Below are 19,922 nucleotides of genomic sequence, written 5' to 3' on the forward strand. Positions count from 1 at the left end.
AAAGAATTTAGCTAAGTGCAAGTTCAAATTGAAACCCACGGACAAGAACAAAGCCAAATACCATGCTTTACGAAATCGCTGCAGTACGGTGTGCCGTGACGCCCAAAGGCACCACATTCATCAGTCAGTAGAAAGGGGTGAACCTGCCAAAATCTGGAAATTTCTAAAGACATATGGTATTGGTAAATCTAGCAGTTCTTCTATTCCCATTGACTTAGACGTTAACCTACTTAATCAGCATTTTTCCTCTTCCACTTTTCTTAGCGGCTCACGTAAGGCTGAAACCCTTACTTGTATTTCTTCTTCTCCAACGCCTGGTTTTTCTCCCTTTATTTTTACGCCATTCACTACCAGCGATGTTGAGAAGAATATCCGTTACATTACCTCGAATGTCGTTGGTGTCGACTGTGTGGGCCGCAACATGATCATTCCGCTTCTAGACCTTCTTGTCCCTATAATTACTAGCATCTTTAACGCTTCCATTTCCTCCTCTTCTTTCCCAAATACTTGGAAAGATGCCGACGTAATTCCCATTCCAAAAAAACCGAATCCGTCTTCCTTCTCTGATTACAGACCAATCTCTATCTTGCCTTTTCTTTCTAAAGTTCTAGAGCGCCTAGTGCACTTCCAGCTTACTTCGTTCTTAAATAGAAACTCCCTTCTTAATCCATTTCAATCCGGTTTCCGATCTGGTTGCAGCACGGCTACAGCTCTAGTCAAAATCACAGACGACATCCGCTCAGGAATGGATAAAGGGATGCTTACGGTACTGACATTACTCGACTTTACTAACGCTTTCAATACTGTAGACTTTGATATATTGATAGGGGTACTAAGTAGCCTTAACATATCTCCTTCTGCAATTAGGTGGTTTCGTAGTTACTTGGAAGGTCGTCGGCAACGGATTAAAATTGAGGACACTCGTTCATCGTGGTGCAACACACTGGCTGGCGTCCCGCAAGGTGGCGTGTTGTCTCCCCTCCTTTTCTCTATCTTTATTAATTCTATTTCTCGTGACCTCCTTTCCTCTTATCATTTGTATGCCGACGATCTCCAAATTTACTCACAGTGCCCGATTGCTAACTTATCTTCTCTGATTCAATCCACCAACTCTGATTTAGAACGCATTCTGCACTGGAGCTCCTGTTATGGAATTAAAGTTAATCCTGCGAAGACTCAAGTCATTATTATTGGTAGCCCTATGAATATAGCAAAGGTGAATTTTGAGAGTCTGCCTCCTATCTTATTCGATGGGGTCCAGATCCCGTACTCGTCCCAAGTTAAGAATCTGGGAGTGATTTTGGATCGTACTCTTTCTTGGGGTCCGCAACTTAATGAGGTTGGACGAAAAATTTTTGCTGCCGTGGGATCGCTTAGGCGTCTCCGCAACTTTTTACCGCTTGCCACTAAAATTGCGCTGGCGCAATCACTTCTTCTTCCTATTCTAGACTATGCTGACATATCTTATCTCGATCTTACAGAAGAGCAATTAAACAAGCTTGAACGTCTTCAAAATGTGTGCATTCGTTTCATTTTTGGGCTACGGAAATTTGACCATGTCTCCAGCTTTCGGTCACAGCTCAAGTGGTTACCGATACGTTTTCGACGTAATACGCATATCCTTTCTCTTCTCTACAGTACCTTATTTATTCCTAATACTCCTGGTTACCTTAAAAAGCGGTTTAGTTTTCTTTCGTCTGTTAGGTGTTCTCAAAATCTTCTTCTTGCTCCCCCTCGGTCATCTAGTAAGTTCTACATCAAATCCTTCACTTTCCAGTCTGTAAGAATGTGGAATGCTTTGCCCATTGATATAAAACGAGCTCAATCCTTAACCATTTTTAAAAAACGTCTTAAAGAGCATTATTTATCACTTTCTTAGTCCTGGTCATTAAATTCTCCTTTATTTTCTCTACCTGGTTGTTACTTCACTCCCTAGAATGCTTAATATTTATTTATGTAGGTTTATGTAGTGTATTATTGTAATTTAAATAATTTATGTAGTTTATGTAGTGTATGTTTTATTGTTTGTAGTTTATAATTTAAAATTAACATATTATAAGTATACTTGTTTTATTGTTGTTTTGCACTGCCCAATAGCCTATTTCTTGCCACCGGTTCGCTATCTGAAGGTTGTCTGGAAGAGATCGCTTTATAGCGATAAGTCCGCCTGTTGTTATATACCTACTAATTTAAGTCCTGTATTGTTTGTATTATGAGTTTTTCTTTAGTAGTGCACAATAAAGAATTTTATTATTATTATTATTATTATATCAAGCCAGAATGTAAGGTTGAGAGGACACTCTAAAAAAACTAGTCAAACCTCCATGTGCTAGCAACCCTAGGAAACGCTTCTTGCCAAATCGTGTAGTAAATGTGTGGAACTCTCTACCAGAATCTGTTGTTAGTGCACCGTCAGTGAACTCTTTCAAAAATAGACTAGTTTTTTTTTATACTACGTCGGTGGCAAACAAGCATACGGCCCGCCTGATGGTAAGCAGTCTCCGTAGCCTATGTACGCCCGCAACTCCAGAGGAGTTACATGCGCGTTGCCGACCCTAACACTCCGCACCCTCGTTGAGCTCTGGCAACCTTACTCACCGGCAAGAACACAACACTATGAGTAGGGTCTAGTGTTATTTGGCTGCGGCTTTCTGTAAGGTGGAGGTACTTCCCCAGTTGGGCTCTGCTCTAGATCTGGAATGACATCCACTGGCTGTGCCCTACCACACAAAGCGAGATACACATTTTACAACATTAAAAAGTGCTAAATAAACACAAGTGCTGCGATATACACGCATCAGCTCCAAGAGCTGCTAGTGTATCAAATAAAATAATAATAATTAAGTACTGACCTGAGGTGGTGAAGGGACTGTTGCAGTACTTGCAGACGTGTGGTTTGACCCCGTTGTGCATGTTGACGTGGTTCTGCAGAGAGGCCATGGTCTTGAAGCCCCGCTCGCACACCTTGCACTTGTACGGCCGGTCTTCTGAGTGGGTTTTCATGTGTCGGAGAAGGAGGTAGCTGGAAGGGAGCTTATTATAAATAAATAATAAATATTCTTCCTCGCGTTGTCCCGGCATATTGCCACGGTTCATGGGAGCCTAGAGTCCGCTTTAAATAAATATTATTATATTAAATTTAAATATTATAGGACATTATTACACAAATTGACTAAGTCCCACAGTAAGCTCATTAAGGCTTGTGTTGGGGGTACTTAGACAACGATATATATAATATATATATTTATAAATACTTAAATGGAATAAAACTATAATATATAAATATAAACTTATGGAGCCGAAACCTGGGTCTTCACCAAGGACATACTACATAAGTTAAGCGTTGTCCAACGGGCGATAGAGAGAAAACTAGTTGGGACCACATTGAGAGACCGTAAAACGAATGAGTGGCTGCGACAGAAGAGCAAGGTCACCGATGTTGTAAAACGCGTAGCCAGACTGAAGTGGGAATGGGCCGGTCATATAGCACGAAAAACCGATTCGTGGAGCAAACGTCTATTGGAGTGGCGACCATGGGGGGAGGAACGTCCTCAAAGTAGACCCCAGATGCGTTGGGACGACGACATCAAAAGGACTGCGGGGAAGAAGTGGCTCCAGGTCGCACAGAACCGTGACGAGTGGCATAAAATGAAGGAGGCCTACACCCAAAGGGTAGAGAAGGGCTAAAGAAGAAAGAAGAAGAAGAAGAAATACTTAAATACATAGAAAACACCCATGACTCAGGAACAAATATCCATGCTCATCACACGAATAATTGCCCTTACCAGTATTTGAACCCGGGACCATCAGCTTCGTAGGCATGGTCACTACCCACTAGGCCAAACTGGTCGTCACCTCTTGGCAACCAATCCCGAGTATTTACGAATGCGACTGCCATCTGACCTTCCAACCCAGAGGGTAAACTAGGCCATATTGGGATTAGTCCGGTTTCCTCACGATGTTCCGAAAAACTCATTGATATGAGGTTTGAACCCGCGACCTCTGGATTGCAAGTCGCACGCTCTTACCGCAAGGCCAGTGCTTCTAAATAAATAATACATATTTTACGACATTATAATATTTTACAAATTGACTAAGTCCCATGGTACTAGAAATATTAACATAGAGAAAAGATCAAATTTACAGATATTTTACATAGAATAGACCAATTAAAATAGAAATGGACGGGACATATGATGCGGTCTAAAGAAGGAAAGTGGAGTAAAGAAATAACAAACTGGTACCCTAGAGGATATATTCGCAAGAAACGCCCACAGTTCTGCAGGTGGGAAGACGAAATAACGCTAACAGCGGGACCGTTTTGGAGAAGAGCGGCTATGAACCACTGGAGAGATTTAGAGGCCTTAGCCAGGAGGCACACTGAACCCTATATATACGCTATCTCAGTAATAAAGGCTATTTTATTTTATTTATTGATTTAAGTCCCATTGGAGTTACACAATGTTTTTCATCACACTTGCGAAAAAAAAATTAAATTAGAAGCGGAATCATTCTTAAATGCGGTGACATAGGAAACATTTGTTCGCCATATATTTTGGATAAAATTAAATTATGACTACTTATAAAATAAAACTACTAAAACTAAGCCTACCTAGAAAAAATAAAGATACTTAAAACGGTGTCCTGTCGTTTGGCCAAAAGATGTTTAGCAAATTGACACTTGACAACCAACTACTGGCAAAATTATATTTTAGCAAATCATTTTTTTACAACAATATTTTTGACAAATTATTCTTATTACCAAATAATTAAGTAACTAATAAAATTTCATTTCATAACAGATCTTTTTGACAAATGATTATTTAACAACAAAGTTAACAAATAAATCTATCATTGGTCAAAAAATGTTTCCTATAATGTATTATTTGACATGTGTTTCTGTACTAATCATTTATATTATGGGTCGAATTGAAACATTTAATTTTGACCAAATCAAATTACAAGTGCGAATATAATCAAATATTTACTAAATGATTATTTGTCAAGTGACTTTTTGTAAAATGATACATTTGCGGAATAACATATTTGCCAAATAATACTTTGGTGAAACGTTTTTTGTAAAATGAAAATTTGCCAACATTGTTTTGGTTAAACATTAGTGAACCAGTGAAAAGCGACAATTGAGAAGACGTTGATTACAATTTGGGGCCGCAAAAACACATTTTGTTGTTTGCAGTTATGGAGGGGTTGGTCTAAAATTATTTGCCATACGAGGGTGGCACTGAAAGTTTTTAGAACTGGCCATTTGTAAATGATTTAATAAAAAAGTAAGTTCAATTTTGCAAATATAACTCTCCCATTAAAACTGAGTATATTTTTAAAATTGAAAATTGGCTTTGTCACGTCAGCATGCATTTCTAGAACAAGTTTTAAAGCTGGTTCCATCAGTTTCATTTCAAAAATATAGTGAAAATGATGAAATCTTGAGTCCCCATGCAGCGAACAATAATTCAATCATGATATTTGACGATGTTGCGTGTGAAAATCAGAATAATATACGAGATTACTTTGCAATGGGAAGGCATAAAAATATAGATAGCTTCTATCTGAATCAAACGTATAGTAAAATACCTAAACAATTAATAAGAGATAATGCCAACTTAATCATTCTTTTTAAACAAGATGATATTAATTTGAAGCATGTTTATGACGAACATGTAGGAAGTGATATGTCGTGGTCGCAGTTTCGTGAAATGTGTGGACAAGTATGGAATATGCCGTTTGATTACGTAGTTATAAATAAAGATTGTAATAGAAATTCTGGATGTTATAGAAAAGGTTTTGATACATTTATCGTGCTAGATTAAGTGGATACATAAAGCATAGTATTTATATTAAAATTTTATTATTTAAAATGGAACCACATAGTTCGGACATGAAACATAAAATTAACGAAGAGAAATTATTTAAACAAAAAGTTGTCCAATCTGCTGAAGCAGTAAGAAAAAAAGTTAAGCTCATTCGTGATGTTAAATCAAACGATAATATAATGCTGGAAGCAATGTTGAAACCAATCACAGACGCTCTTAGTGAAATGGTAAAACAGAATAATAATAGTAATAATGCTAGCAATTTGAACATTTGTGACACGGATTTTGGTAATGATAGGTTTAAATGGAACAAGTCGGTAAAAACATTAAATTATAGTCCTTCTGAAGATGGAATGAAAGAAAGTTTAGATAATAAAACATTACTGAGAAAATCATCTGAATCTAACTTAAATTATAGTGAAAATGAATTGAATGACAGTGATTCTACATCTCATGAAAGTGACAACCAAAGCGATTCTGACTCAACAAATAATGCTTCATTTAGAACGTCAGACTCGTACTTTTCTCCTCGCGAAGATCCTGCTTGGAAAAAAACAATATTTTAACATTAACATTCCATTTGGTGTGCGTAATGAGCGCGGTAAGCTAATGCTAGGATCTTATCCAATTTCTGTGAATGATGACAAGCTCTTGATAGGTGGAGAAAGCTATTTTTTAACACAAGGCTTAAACGATTTATTGTTTAAGAAGGTACCTGACTTAAAATTAGTAACTGAAGATGATAAAAGATCATATAAAACATTATTATTGAAAACGAATGCACATAGACGTGACTTCGATCCGAATAAGCCAATAAAAAGCAACAAGGGTATGAAATATTTATACGTTATAAAACCTCTTTTCAAATTATCCAAGCAACGTACAGTAAGTGAAGAATTATATGTATCCGGCGAAGGTTTGCCATCAATGAAAAAGTTAAAAGAGACATCTCATATGTGTATTGGGATGACCCAAACGAATTAGTAGAACGATTAAAACTACTTATTGCATCGCGTGACGCTGGCAATACAGGGCTAGATAACGAAATCATATCTTTCATTGAAGAATTACGTAAAGCCGGCTTAACAAATATTATATAAATGAATACTCTTTTTTTCCCTGTCAGTTGAAGGTTGACATTCAAGTATAAAAATGAATATAGACAAATTCGGCCACCATATTCATAAACGTTTGCGTACCGGTGAAGTGCAAGAGCTCAAGTACAAGGCTTTGCTCCGAACAGAAGCAGGACATTTTGATTTAAAATCTTTAAGGTTAAAAGGTGTTGTTAAACCATTGTCTTCTGATGATGCAGTTAACAAGCAGTACGTCGACGAATACATTGAAAATATGTACTAAAAGAAATATATAGACTCTTTGTTTAACACAATAAATAATCAAATTCATCAACTCGTAACTCAGTTAAAACTGAACTTTTACACGAAGAAGGAGATAGATGATATTTTAAAGAAAATAAATAATGATAAAACAACAAATAGTGAACGAGATCCATCGATCAGCGCGAAGAAATTTTAAGCGACGATCGGTTGTACTAAAAGGAATAGATGATTTATGGCAAGCTGATTTGATCGATTTACAAAAGCTTCATACTTTAAACAGAGGATATAAATATATTTTAACTGTTATTGATACATTTTCAAAGTATGCATGGTGTACACCTATTAAGTCTAAAACTAAAATGGAAGTCAAAAATGCTTTTGAACTAATATTAAAAACATCTAAACGAAGACCTAAAAATTTACAAACTGACCTAGGAAAAGAATTCTACAATAATGTATTTGATTGCTATTTAAAATCATTAAAAGTAAATCATTACTCAACGTATTCAATTAAGAAGGCATCAATTGTTGAAAGGTTTATAAAAACACTTAAATTCAAACTATACAAATATTTTAGTTTAGTTGGTAACTATAAATGGGTTGGCAAACCGTTAGACGATGTAGTAAAATCGTATAATCAAACTGTACATAGCACAACAAAATTTAGACCTGTTGATATAAATATTGATAATGAAATCCAAGTATCAAAGAATATAGAAAAATCACAACCCAATTTACCTTATAAATTCAATATAGGGGATTGTGTACGCATAAGCAAGTATAAAAGCGTCTTTAACAAAGGCTACACACCCAATTGGTCAACAGAACTTTTTACTATTAAACATGTAAATCGCACTCAACCTGTTACGTATCACATTCAAGATCAGCGTAGAAACACTATACTCGGTACATTTTATGAAGAACAACTTCTGAAAACCAACCATCCAAACGTTTACCTTGTAGAAAAGGTTATTAAAAAAAAGGGTAGAAAGTTGTATGTTAAATGGTTAGGTCTTAATGATAGCGAAAACAGTTGGATTGATAAAAGTGCTGTTGTTTAATAATATTTATATGCTTTATTTTTAACGAATGTGTTATTATCTTACGGGATATGAAAGGGAGAGGACTCCTAAACAGCGCTATTAATAATTTACCCTTTGAATTACACTTACCTGGCTGGTTTGGCTATTGTGGCCCGGGAACAAAATTGCGCAAAAGGTTACAAAGAGGTGATAAAGGAATTAACGCGTTAGATAATGCGTGTATGAAACACGACATAGCATATGATAGTTATTCTGATTTAGCTGATAGACATCGTGCAGATTTAGAACTATACGAAATGGCGAAACAAAGAAAAAAGTCGAAAGATGCAGAGAGAGGAGAAAAAATTGCTTCGTGGTTAGTAAGCAAAGTGATGAAGTCTAAAATAAAGGCAGGTGCGGGTGTAAAACCGTTTAAACGTTTTGTGACCAAGATACGCTCTGAATTAAAAAAGAAACCAAAAACAAAAGGTTGTAATATAATTGATCGAGCACTTATTGCTGCAAAAAAAGTTTTTAATACCAATGCCAAGGTACGGGTACCTCGTCTCATACCAATTCCAAAAACTGGTGGGTTCTTACCGTTGATACCTATTTTTGCTGGTCTGTCTGCGCTGGGATCATTAGCAGGAGGTGCTGCCGGAATTGCCAAAGCTGTAGGTGATTATAAAGCCGCAAGAAAGAATTTAGCGGAATCAGAACGACATAACAAGATGATGGAATCTATTGCATTAGGAAAAGGGTTACACATTAAGCCATATAAAAATGGTAAAGGATTATGTTTAAAATTTTCAAAAAACTAAATGAGAGGTTACCCAGGCGCGCTCTTTCAAATATTGACATTTTAAAATACTCAGCTGATATTCCATATTTTCGAGGAGTTTATATGAGAGACAGTTTACCAGAGTCCTAAAAAAGTAGAATGTGGAATTGTTAATTTGGGCAGTTCTAAAAACAATGGTACACACTGGGTAGCCTACGTAAAAGATAACAATTATTGTGAATATTTTAATAGTTACGGTGATCTCCGCTGGAATTAAAGAAGTATTTAAAAATTTATGATTTTTACTATAATTATGACACGTACCAAAAGTTTAATACTGTCAATTGTGGTCATTTATGTCTAAAGTACTTAAAACAATATTGGAATAATCGTTTAAATATCGTCACACAATAAACAGTTTATCATTCTCACAATGTCTTTCACTTTGTCTATAACTGGGACATCTTCTACTCTGGTAACAAACTATTCACCAGCTCTTCAACTGGATGGTGAATATGAGTGTGGAGTATTGTATATGTCAACTTTTAATTCGATACCCAACATAGACAACAGAAATAATAATTTCTATTACGGTAAAAACAAAGTAATTAAAATACCAGAAGGATCTTATGAACTTCAAGATATTGACGATTACCTTAAAGAACATATTCAAGGGTGCTCTTTTGCACTAACATGCAATAATAATACCCTAAAGACATCTATTTTATGCTCTGAAAATATTAATTTCGACAAAGAAAACTCTATCGGTAATTTACTTGGCTTCGGTTCAGAATCCATTCAAGCTAATATATTAACTGAATCCCCCTATCCTGTCTCCATTCTGTCAACAACTATAGTCCGGATTGAATGTGATATAGTGAGCGGTTCATTCGTTAACGGAAAACCTAGTCATATTATTCATGAGTTTGTACCAAACGTGCCACCTGGTTATCGGATTATAGAAACACCAAAAAACGTTATTTACTTTCCTGTGACCCAAAACAGCTTAAATACAATAACGATAAGAATTTTAGACGTTAACAATAATCTAGTTAATTTACGGGGTGAAGAAATTCAGATATTTTTACATATAAGAAAAAATGATTGACTTTAATAAAACTTCAGTCTCCCTTAAAAACATTACCAGTACTCATCCTGCAATCACGAAAAGAAGACCTAAAGTGAAACTTACAAAACAAAACAAGCAATTCCTTCAAAGCCTACGTTTATTAAAATGAGTATATTAAACTTAACAGAACCTTTGGTCTTTGATAACTCTATCGAGAGCTTTGAATACCATTCATATAAACCGTACGTAAAAAGTTTTAATTTCAACGATGAAATACGTATACCTATAAACCAACAAGATCTTTACGTACTACCGTCAGCAAGTTCTTTATACATAGAAGGTACTATAACTGCATTCAATAGAGAAACAAAAGCTGAGGTAAAAAGTGTTCTTTTTACAAACAACCTGTAATATCTTAGCCTGACTAAACTCTACTACAAAAGCTTTGTAAGCTGAAATACTGTTACTTTCCTCAACTCTATTGAGACCTTTAGAAAGTAATACCGAAGTTTAGTAAATAAGGGTCTAGGCTAAAAGGGATGAAGTATAAAATAAACAATGTATTAACTGCTAATAAATTTTATTTATTGCATTAAAATTGATTAAATATGATTCAATAATTTATGAACTCTATATCCAATGAAGTCTGATTAGGACCCATTCGGATATACCGCCTTGATTACTAGGGCCAAATACCTAAGTCAGGAAAACAAGACGGAACAAAAACCTGACTGCCCAATTTAACCTGTACACAAACATAACAAAATATGTCACAGATAAAGACAAATTAAAACCTCATTTAAATTAGGTATGGCGTGATCATTTAGTGGTAAATATAGACCAACATCATGATAAATAACAACCCAAGCTCTCTGAGGTGTGAGACATGTTACATGATAAAATAAAATCTGAAATATGTTCCAACAAGCACAAAACATATCCGTTCTTAAAGAAAGACGAATATTAAACCATGTCAATAAAATGAAACACTATTTTAAGTGCATTGAACCAATAGGAAATTATAAAATCCTATCAAAATTATTGAATACTATTTACAAGACTACTATAATAAACCCTACCTTCTTCCTATAAAATGCCATTGTGGGATATTCTATTAATAATATATAAGGTTTACTAATATGCTCAGATATAAATAAAGATATGTTAGCACTTATGTTGTGATTGACGTATTCTTAAATGTGTTATAAATATCGACCGGGTGAAGTCTGGCTTCCCACAACTGTATTACTTTAATTAGTATACTGTAAAATAGCTGGTTGCAGTCAACTATAAGGCGACCTTTTGGATCTCATAAAATTATCATGCATACGCCGCTCTATGGACAACTCCCTAATATGTCAAGCCGCAAATCCCACGTGAAATGTTTCCATAGGTAAGTCACTTGGACCTTGCACCGTCTGCAGTACCTGAGGCATGTAGCCTAATGGAATATTACACGTAAAGGTTCAGACTATCAAGTACTGAAACCGGGATAATAGTAAATAAATGACATGAGTGACCAAGAACGAAAATATACAAGACAATGATATAAGCGTTGCCCCTAATATCATGAGATCAGCCATTTTACTAAATTATCATATGCAACGTCACGCAAAGAGTAAGACTGTTAATTAAATTAAAAGCCAGTTGGATTAAGATTTGATACCTTTTGATCAAATATAAGTAAAGATATATTAGTACTTATGATAACACATTCATAAATACGCTATAAAATTAGGTAGGATCGACGGGGTGTAGTCTGGCTTCACACAACTTTATTACCTTAATATACTGTAAAATAAAATAGCTGGTTGCAGTCAACCATAAGGCAACCTTTTGAATCTCATAAAATTATCATGCATACACCGCTCTATGGACAACTCCCTAGTATGTCGAGCCGCAAATCCCACGTGAAATGTTTCCATAGGTAAGTCACTTGGACCTTGCACCGTCTGCAGTACCTGAGGCATGTAGCCTAATGGAATATTACACGTAAAGGTTCAGACTATCAAGTACTGAAACCGGGATAATAGTAAATAAATGACATGAGTGACCAAGAACGAAAATATACAAGACAATAATATAAGCGTTGCCCCTAATATCATGAGATCAGCCATTATACTAAATTATCATATGCGACATCTCGCAAAGAGTACAACTGTTAATTAAATTAAAAGCCAGTCGGTTTAGGATTTGATACCTTTAGTCATAACTGGGATCAATCAAATGCAACGACAATCCAAAATATAACCAAAAACCGCATTGTTAAAACAGCCACTTATAAAACCACTGTGACAGGTTTCAACAACTACAATTGATTAGTAAATATATATAATATCCTCTCAATTGGACATAATCCAAAATGTAATAACCACATTCTAGTCATATGATTTGATTCAATATGACAAATAAATTAGGGCAGGTATAATACATTGGCAAAACTATATACCAAATGATCAAAATATATACACCCACAATAACATTTCAACATACGTAATATACTTAGATATGTACCTATAAAACGGAATCATGATCATAAAATAAGTATCAAATAGGCACCAGTTATCTACCTACAAATAAGTAAGCAGTTAGGAATCGTGAATATTATTTAAACCGCTTGTATACTCCTATCATAACTAGACTATGAAATTAAAACCTTTTGTATAATTTATTGAAAGGTTACGTCACCGCTAGGTATTAAGATCTGCTTGATGGGGCTTCGATGCTCTCACATCATGATGAGAAGACAAGGCAAGGCAGGATCAATTCTCGTTCCACGCAAATGGACGGCGCACTGGATACAATGTGCAGGCGTGAGATACAGATGCGGCGTAGTGCAGCCAGCCTCTTCATGTAGAAGGTAGGTCTTGCATCTGGGCGCTCGTGGCAGTGGGGTTGATCAGGTACCGACGAGGATGCTCGGAGACACCGAGACACTCGAAAGCCGCTGATGGAACAAGACTCGCTCCGCAACCACCGTGAACCGGAAATTGAGACAAAAATAGTGCTTAATATTCTAATCGAGTTAAACATTTACGCCCTACGGAATATATGAAGCTAAGTATCTATATGAATAAAGACAACTAGGCATTCAAAGGAAGAATTATTTCAATTATGATAATCAAACTATAATAGTGGAAGTCAAAGGATCTAAACTTAGTGACGTACATAATACCTATAACAGTAGCCACAGTAATTAAGCTACTGTAAGAAGTCATTGAATAAAACCTATAATGTATTGCGACATAATATTACATCATTAGCCATTTGTATAACATTCTAAATAAATAAGTATTTTGTAAAACTCATTCACCAAACAATTATATCAATCTAGTTTATGAACTTGGTTGCTAATTAAACAAACGTGGCCGTATACCTATATACGCGCGCACAAATAATTACACAACCAATTATTTTTGTAGTATTGTAAAAGGTGAATTATGTAACTGCGTATTACATCATAATTAATACACTCAACCTATCAACCTACATTTTCAATCAAAGTGCTGTAATTCACTAACACTGAAACATGAAAGTATCTGATATATAAATATGTCAGGTCAAGATTGAGATAAAATATAAATCAGAACCAACGCACCGTGTCTACTAGCTTGCACCGGAGTGAAACTTCGCCCACATCTGCGAGGTCCGCATCTTGATTTGAAGCGTAGGAGCTCTCGAAGGCAGAACACCCCAGGAATTGATGGCGGGACACGAAGCAGGCGCCCTTAGGATCCGCTGACAGGACTCGATATTCCTCGTACATGAACCGAGAATTCAGAAATAAATAATTTTAAATATATGTTAAAACATTTCATGAATTAAATTACCTACACCGTTCGATGACTTTACGTGTTATACTATATATGGTAATAATGACTGATATTGACGGCTAAACCTACATAAAACGATAAAGAAATGACCGCCGAGTGTAACACAACTAAAGTTATTTATCAACCTAATTGAACACATCTACTTATGCCATCTATATCTAAATCGAGACACATTCCACCCTTGCCATTGAATTAAAACATGGAAAATACATACGTTCCACTTCTTTTCGTAAACGGTTAATCCACTATAATAAACGCGCTCGTTTACTACTAAACATACATTCATTTATTTGCTAATGATTTCACAACTCAAATCAAGTACTTATCGTAATTGAATGCATCTACCTACCCTATAATCATATCACACACGAACACTGATTTACCTATCTTCAAAATTGATTATATTTAAAAAGCATATACACGATATAGGAATTCATTGAACAAATGAAATTAAATATCTCAATCCATTTTGCCGTCGTAGTTAAAATAACACTCTCATACAAGAATCCGACTTGCATTGACAGAGCACAAGAATCGTCATCTCGCTCCACAATGAAGGGTACCCAACGCGATCTATTCAACCTACCCGCTATTCATATATAGAAATAATGATTTTATTTATAGGCAACTCGTCGGTAGGTATCAACCAAGCCTACAATCCTACTGATATTAAGCAAACATTGGAGCCTATGAATGAACGAAATATGTATTTTAGGTTTCCTCAAGATATAAAATGATATGCAAATAATTAAGTAGGTATATGAAATTGCTGCACCGTAACACGTAGTTGTTTGGCAGCTGACCCATGATAGTTTTGTGTTTTTCAACACGCCCATGGTCCGGATGAAGCTCCTACAGCGTCCCGCCCATGTTGGCCGTATCCACACGCTAAGCTTCCAACGAAGGTGGCAGCTTATACTCGTATCTGCGAACAAGTTAGGATTCCTTCTTGACTCGACGCTCTGCTGAAGGCAAAAGACCTCGAATCCACTTTGCAGTTCCTTAAATAACCTCGTTCCCCCATGAGAACCCCTCAACCGCCATGTTAATCCTACTCCTAAGCCCAACCAGAATGCAGAGTTTTGATTGGATAATATTTACTATCCACGTCTATGATTGGTCACTTTTATTCCCGCGTATTTAGATTGATCTGCCTTACAACAGATGGCATCTCTAAAGATAACATAAATAAATTAAAAGCTTACGAAGCAGTTTATTGTGTTTAATCGATTATTCAATAAACATTACTTAAGAATTTATATTGAAAAATATATTATAAACAAATATTGTACTATGCAATATTATCATGAGTAAACTACCTGCTAGTTCAGTCATTCACCGCCAGATGTCACCGGATGCCACTGTCACATTACAAGTGCGAATATTATGCGCGAAATTCACTCCAAACAAATTCAATAATTTCTAAGAGAGTAAATAAATAAATGTAGATGTCAGTCTGTTACAAACCCCATACTTCATCTATTTCAAGATATTCGATATGAATTAAATGGAATTGAAATTGACAAAATTAAAAACCCAGGAGTCACAACAACTATAAAATCTCTTGTATCTATGAATGAACTGGAAGCATCCATGTCTAAGTTATGGGGATTTGATGTCAACGGTACAAAAAACACACAAGGTACATTTTCTGTGTCTGTACCTTTAAACAAGATTCTCGGGTTTGCTGAGGATTACAACAAAATCATAATTAATTGCAAGCATGAACTTATTCTTTTAAGATCCAATACTAATTTGAATAGCGTGAAACTAAATGCAAATGAATATATAGACAATATTACTATATCTAAAATAGTATGGCGCATGCCACATGTTAAGGTGTCTGATCGAGAAAGATTAAACTTGCTAAAATGTTTGGAAAGAGATCGTGCCATTCAGATAGCGTTTAGGACTTGGGATTTGTATGAATATCCGCTCTTGCCTGAAACATCAAAACATTCTTGGTCTATCAAAACTTCATCTCAAATTGAAAAGCCGCGTTATGTTATAATTGGATTAAAAACGGATCGAAAAAATGTAGCTAATAAAGACATGTCACACTTTGATCACTGTAATTTGAGAGATGTTAAGGTTTTCTTGAATTCAGTCTACTTTCCGTACGAAAGGTTGGATGCCAGTTTTTCGGCTGAAAAGTTTGCTGTATTATACGAACAGTACGCGAAATTTCAGCAGTCTTATTATAACCGTCTACAGACGCCATTGCTAAGCCCTCAAGATTTTAAAGATATAGCTCCTTTATTTGTAATAAACTGCTCTCGCCAAAACGAAACCTTGAAAACCGGTTCGGTAGATGTGAGAGTTGAATTGAACTGTGAATCAGATATACCAAAGAATACTGCAGCCTACTGTCTGATTTTAAATGACAGTGTATTTGAATATAAGCCTTTAAGTAATATTACGAAAAAAATATCGTAATGCAGCATATATTTGTAGACCTCCAAGTGTTTAAAACAAAAGAAAACGAATTTATTGTCAAAGAATTTGCATACAGCACGCAAGAATACACTCAAGTTTTCTTAATTAAACCCCCTTTTCGATTTTGTAAATTGACGGAAAGTGAAAAGAGGCAGACGAGATGGATAGAAAAACACTTAGGTATTTTGTGGCACGAGGGTTATGTTGATTATAGAGAATTTAGAAGACTAATTGATAATCATCTAAAAGATAAAACTATTTTTGTGAAGGGAATGGAAAAAATTTAATGGATAAAAGAATTACATCCAAACTGCCAGGTCAAGAGCACCCTAAACCGACGAGCGTGTATGAGGAATGTCATGAAAGTGAAGGAAGCGAGAGGTATGTCAGGATCGTAGCAAGTGGAAATCCGTGGTCTCTGCCTACCCCTTCGGGAAATAGGCGTGATTATATGTATGTATGTATGTATGTATCCAAACTGTACTGTTATAGATTTAGGTGAAAAAGACGTACCTAATTTAATAATTCATAATTCATAATTCATTTATTGCATTTTTAATCATGTGTTACATATGGTCTTACAAAGAGCGTTTTACAGCTAGTGTTCACATGAACCCTGTTAGGGTATATGGCAATATACTTATAACTAAAACTATTTACTAAAACATGATATTTATATATTTAACATTTAAACTATTTTTATATATTATATATGCAATATGACACGTCTTTTTAGTGGAAAAATATAAGACATTTTAAAAATTATTAAAAATATTTTTCATTTTAACTAACAAAGTAATTGGTGAAATTAAACATCAGCAAAAAAATATTTTTATAGATAATAATTAAAAATTCCATTTATATCTTTCAATTTGTAAAAATCTTAATTTATTAATTATTTGACAATGGGGTATATAAGAAAATATGATTTACATTTTATTAATATTTACATTGTTTTTTAATTGGATAAGGTTGTATCATTCAAAAAATCATCAATAGAGTAATAGCACTTTTTAATTAACAGGTCTTTAAGTTTTCGTTTGAACAATTCATCTTTGGTTTCATTTTTTATTACTTCTGGTATTTTATTTGCTATAAGTATACATCTGTAATACGGACCATTTCTGAACATTGCTAATGTTGAAGTTGGTAATTCTAGCTGATTTATTTTATTTCGTCTCTGTGATTTTATTACTTTTTGTTTAAATAAATTCATGTTCTTCCTAACAAATAGAGCTGCTTCCAGAATATAAATAGAGGGTAAGGTAAGGATTTCAAGTTTAATAAAATGCGGACGACAACTATCTGGTACCCGGGTATTTGATAGAATGCGAATGCATTTCTTTTGTAATATAAGTAATTGGTGTACGTCAGTGCTGGCTCCCCATAATATTACACCGTATTGGAGCCAAGCGTGGGCGAAAGCAAAATAGGCTGTAACGCGGTTTTCTGATTTGTATTAACCTTGAGGACACTTAATGCATATATAAAGCTACTCAATTTACTTTTGACAGATTGAATATGATATTTCCAATTTATACTTGAATCAATTGTTATTCCTAATAATTTAAACTCAGTTACTTCTTCAATCATTGTCTTGTTTATCTGTAAAGTCATTTCTAATGCGGCTTTCTGTATGGGTTTAAATTGTATTATTTTAGTTTTGCTAAGATTTATCTCTAAATTATGGTTTTCTAGCCATTCGCAAACTGTTTTTGATACTTCTGACAAGCGGTCGTTACATTCCTTACTACTATCACTACTTATGAGTATGGAGACGTCATCAGCAAACATCACGCTTTTAGTGTTTAGTATTTTTGGCAAGTCATTTATATAAGCAAGGAATAGGAGACAACCAGTTACACTTCCCTGTGGGATTGAACATCTTACATGTCGCATTTTTGAGGTTACGGTTTTTGTTTCTCCCGAGTTTTTTTAGTACCAGTTGATTTGTACACATTGTTGCCGATTTTGTAGATATGTTTGAAACCATCTATATGCGCTACCTCGGATCCCCATGCCATATAATTTTCGCAACAGAATATCATGTGATACGCGGTCATAGGCTTTTGACATGTCCAGAAGTAATCCTATGGCGTAGTTTTTGCAATTTATGTGACTAAGAATTTCTTGAATGTAGTGGTAAACGGCTAATACGGTAGAATGTTTTTTTCTGTATAAATAAATAAACTGTTTCCTTTCTTCTATTTGTTGGTTATTTGTTGGCTGTTTGAAACTGTATGTAACGCTTTTGTGGTCAGAAATGCCGTAGTCCCTGATACATACCGAGTAGTCTATTTTGTTAGTGAATACTAGATCTATACATGTGGATGATATGTTATTTTCCCTTGTCGGCTCGTTAACTGTTTGTCTAAAATTTTGGGTCAACATTTCTGTGAGAAGTGTTTGGGAATGTAGTGAATTCTGCATAACATTAATATTAAAATCTCCTCCAATTATTATATGCATTTTTTGTTGCTTAATTTTAATTTTACATAGGATTTTGCTTAGTGTTTCGAAAAAGGTATTTATTTCTCTGTCCGGTCTATAAATATTAATAATAAAAAGATTAAGCTCGGGTATTTCAATCGCACAACATTCTACAATAAATTCAGTAGATAATTCTGCAATATCTGTTCGCTCTGTTAGCACAAGAGCTGTATAAAAAATATTGTTCTAATGACTGTATTTTTAATTGTGTGTATCATAAAAAGTCATGTGCATTAAAAAATGTTTTATGTATTAAAAAATGGTATTCAGAAAACCATTTATGATTCTATTGTTACTTATTCATAATTTTATTTGTATGAAATAAATGTTATTTTATAAATTGAAGTGAATTTTATTTTTCATCCTTGAAATAAATGGGATTAAATAATCGCTTACTATAAATTTGAGGAAATTAATGAAACACGAAATAACTTAAATAAAGTTTATTAGACCAACATAATACAAAATATAAAGTAGTACCATTTAACTTTAGATGAACAGATCTATAAACTCGCACTGTAACCACATACTTTCTTCGAAATTTTATTTATTACCCCTTCTGTGCAGTCAATAATCTCATCATAGCTATCATTGGCCACGTACTGCGCGCTCAGGAGCACCTTCTCGTCTTGCTCGTTTGTTCTGGAATGCCATCTCGAATATCTATAATTTGGATTCTTACAAGCTTGTTGCCTTTTCCTGCTTCATTATTTATCACGAAACATGGTGGATGTCCAATGTATCGTTTAATGACTTTATTATTGACTTTTGTTGTCCGTTTCTTTACTTTTGGATTGTGAATAGAATTCTCGACTTTTTTATATATGTCGCTGTCATCGAATTCTTCTGGAAGCACAAACTCTTGTGCGTATTGTGAAAAAGGGATGTGGACGTCTTCGGTATCTCCCATTTTTTGAAAATCTATAACAAAACGGAGAATTTAATTTATTTATAGGTTTATTTTTGAAGTTTAGTTTTAATTACTACTTTCTATTTTTTAAGTAGATTTATTTTAAAATTGTATACTTAGTATATGTTTGAATAAATAAATCCATATACTTAAATAAATTTATATAATATAAAAAATGTACACTTTGCAATAAAAAAGAGAAAAAATAGT

The 19,922-nt window shown here is 34.6% G+C and overlaps 2 protein-coding genes across 2 annotated transcripts in view; one reads left to right on the forward strand and one right to left on the reverse strand.

The window, feature by feature from the left end:
• Nucleotides 1–4,024, reverse strand: part of LOC133534074 (transcriptional repressor CTCF-like) — a 40,735-nt gene extending 36,711 nt beyond the window's left edge. Inside the window, exon 1 of the mRNA XM_061873168.1 lies at nucleotides 2,853–4,024. Coding sequence (XP_061729152.1) covers nucleotides 2,853–3,096 — 244 coding nt within the window. The 5' untranslated portion in view covers nucleotides 3,097–4,024. The remainder of the gene's footprint in view (nucleotides 1–2,852) is intronic.
• A 5,262-nt stretch (nucleotides 4,025–9,286) lies between these two features.
• LOC133534068 (uncharacterized) lies at nucleotides 9,287–17,110 on the forward strand. The gene is made up of 2 exons (XM_061873161.1): nucleotides 9,287–10,450; nucleotides 15,325–17,110. The coding sequence occupies exons 1-2, from the start codon at nucleotides 10,209–10,211 to the stop codon at nucleotides 16,310–16,312; spliced, it is 1,230 nt and encodes a 409-aa protein (XP_061729145.1). The 5' UTR covers nucleotides 9,287–10,208; the 3' UTR covers nucleotides 16,313–17,110.
• The last annotated feature ends 2,812 nt before the right edge of the window (nucleotides 17,111–19,922 follow it).

This window comes from Cydia pomonella, unplaced genomic scaffold (genome assembly GCF_033807575.1).
Source record: "Cydia pomonella isolate Wapato2018A unplaced genomic scaffold, ilCydPomo1 PGA_scaffold_48, whole genome shotgun sequence".
NCBI lineage: Eukaryota > Metazoa > Arthropoda > Insecta > Lepidoptera > Tortricidae > Cydia > Cydia pomonella.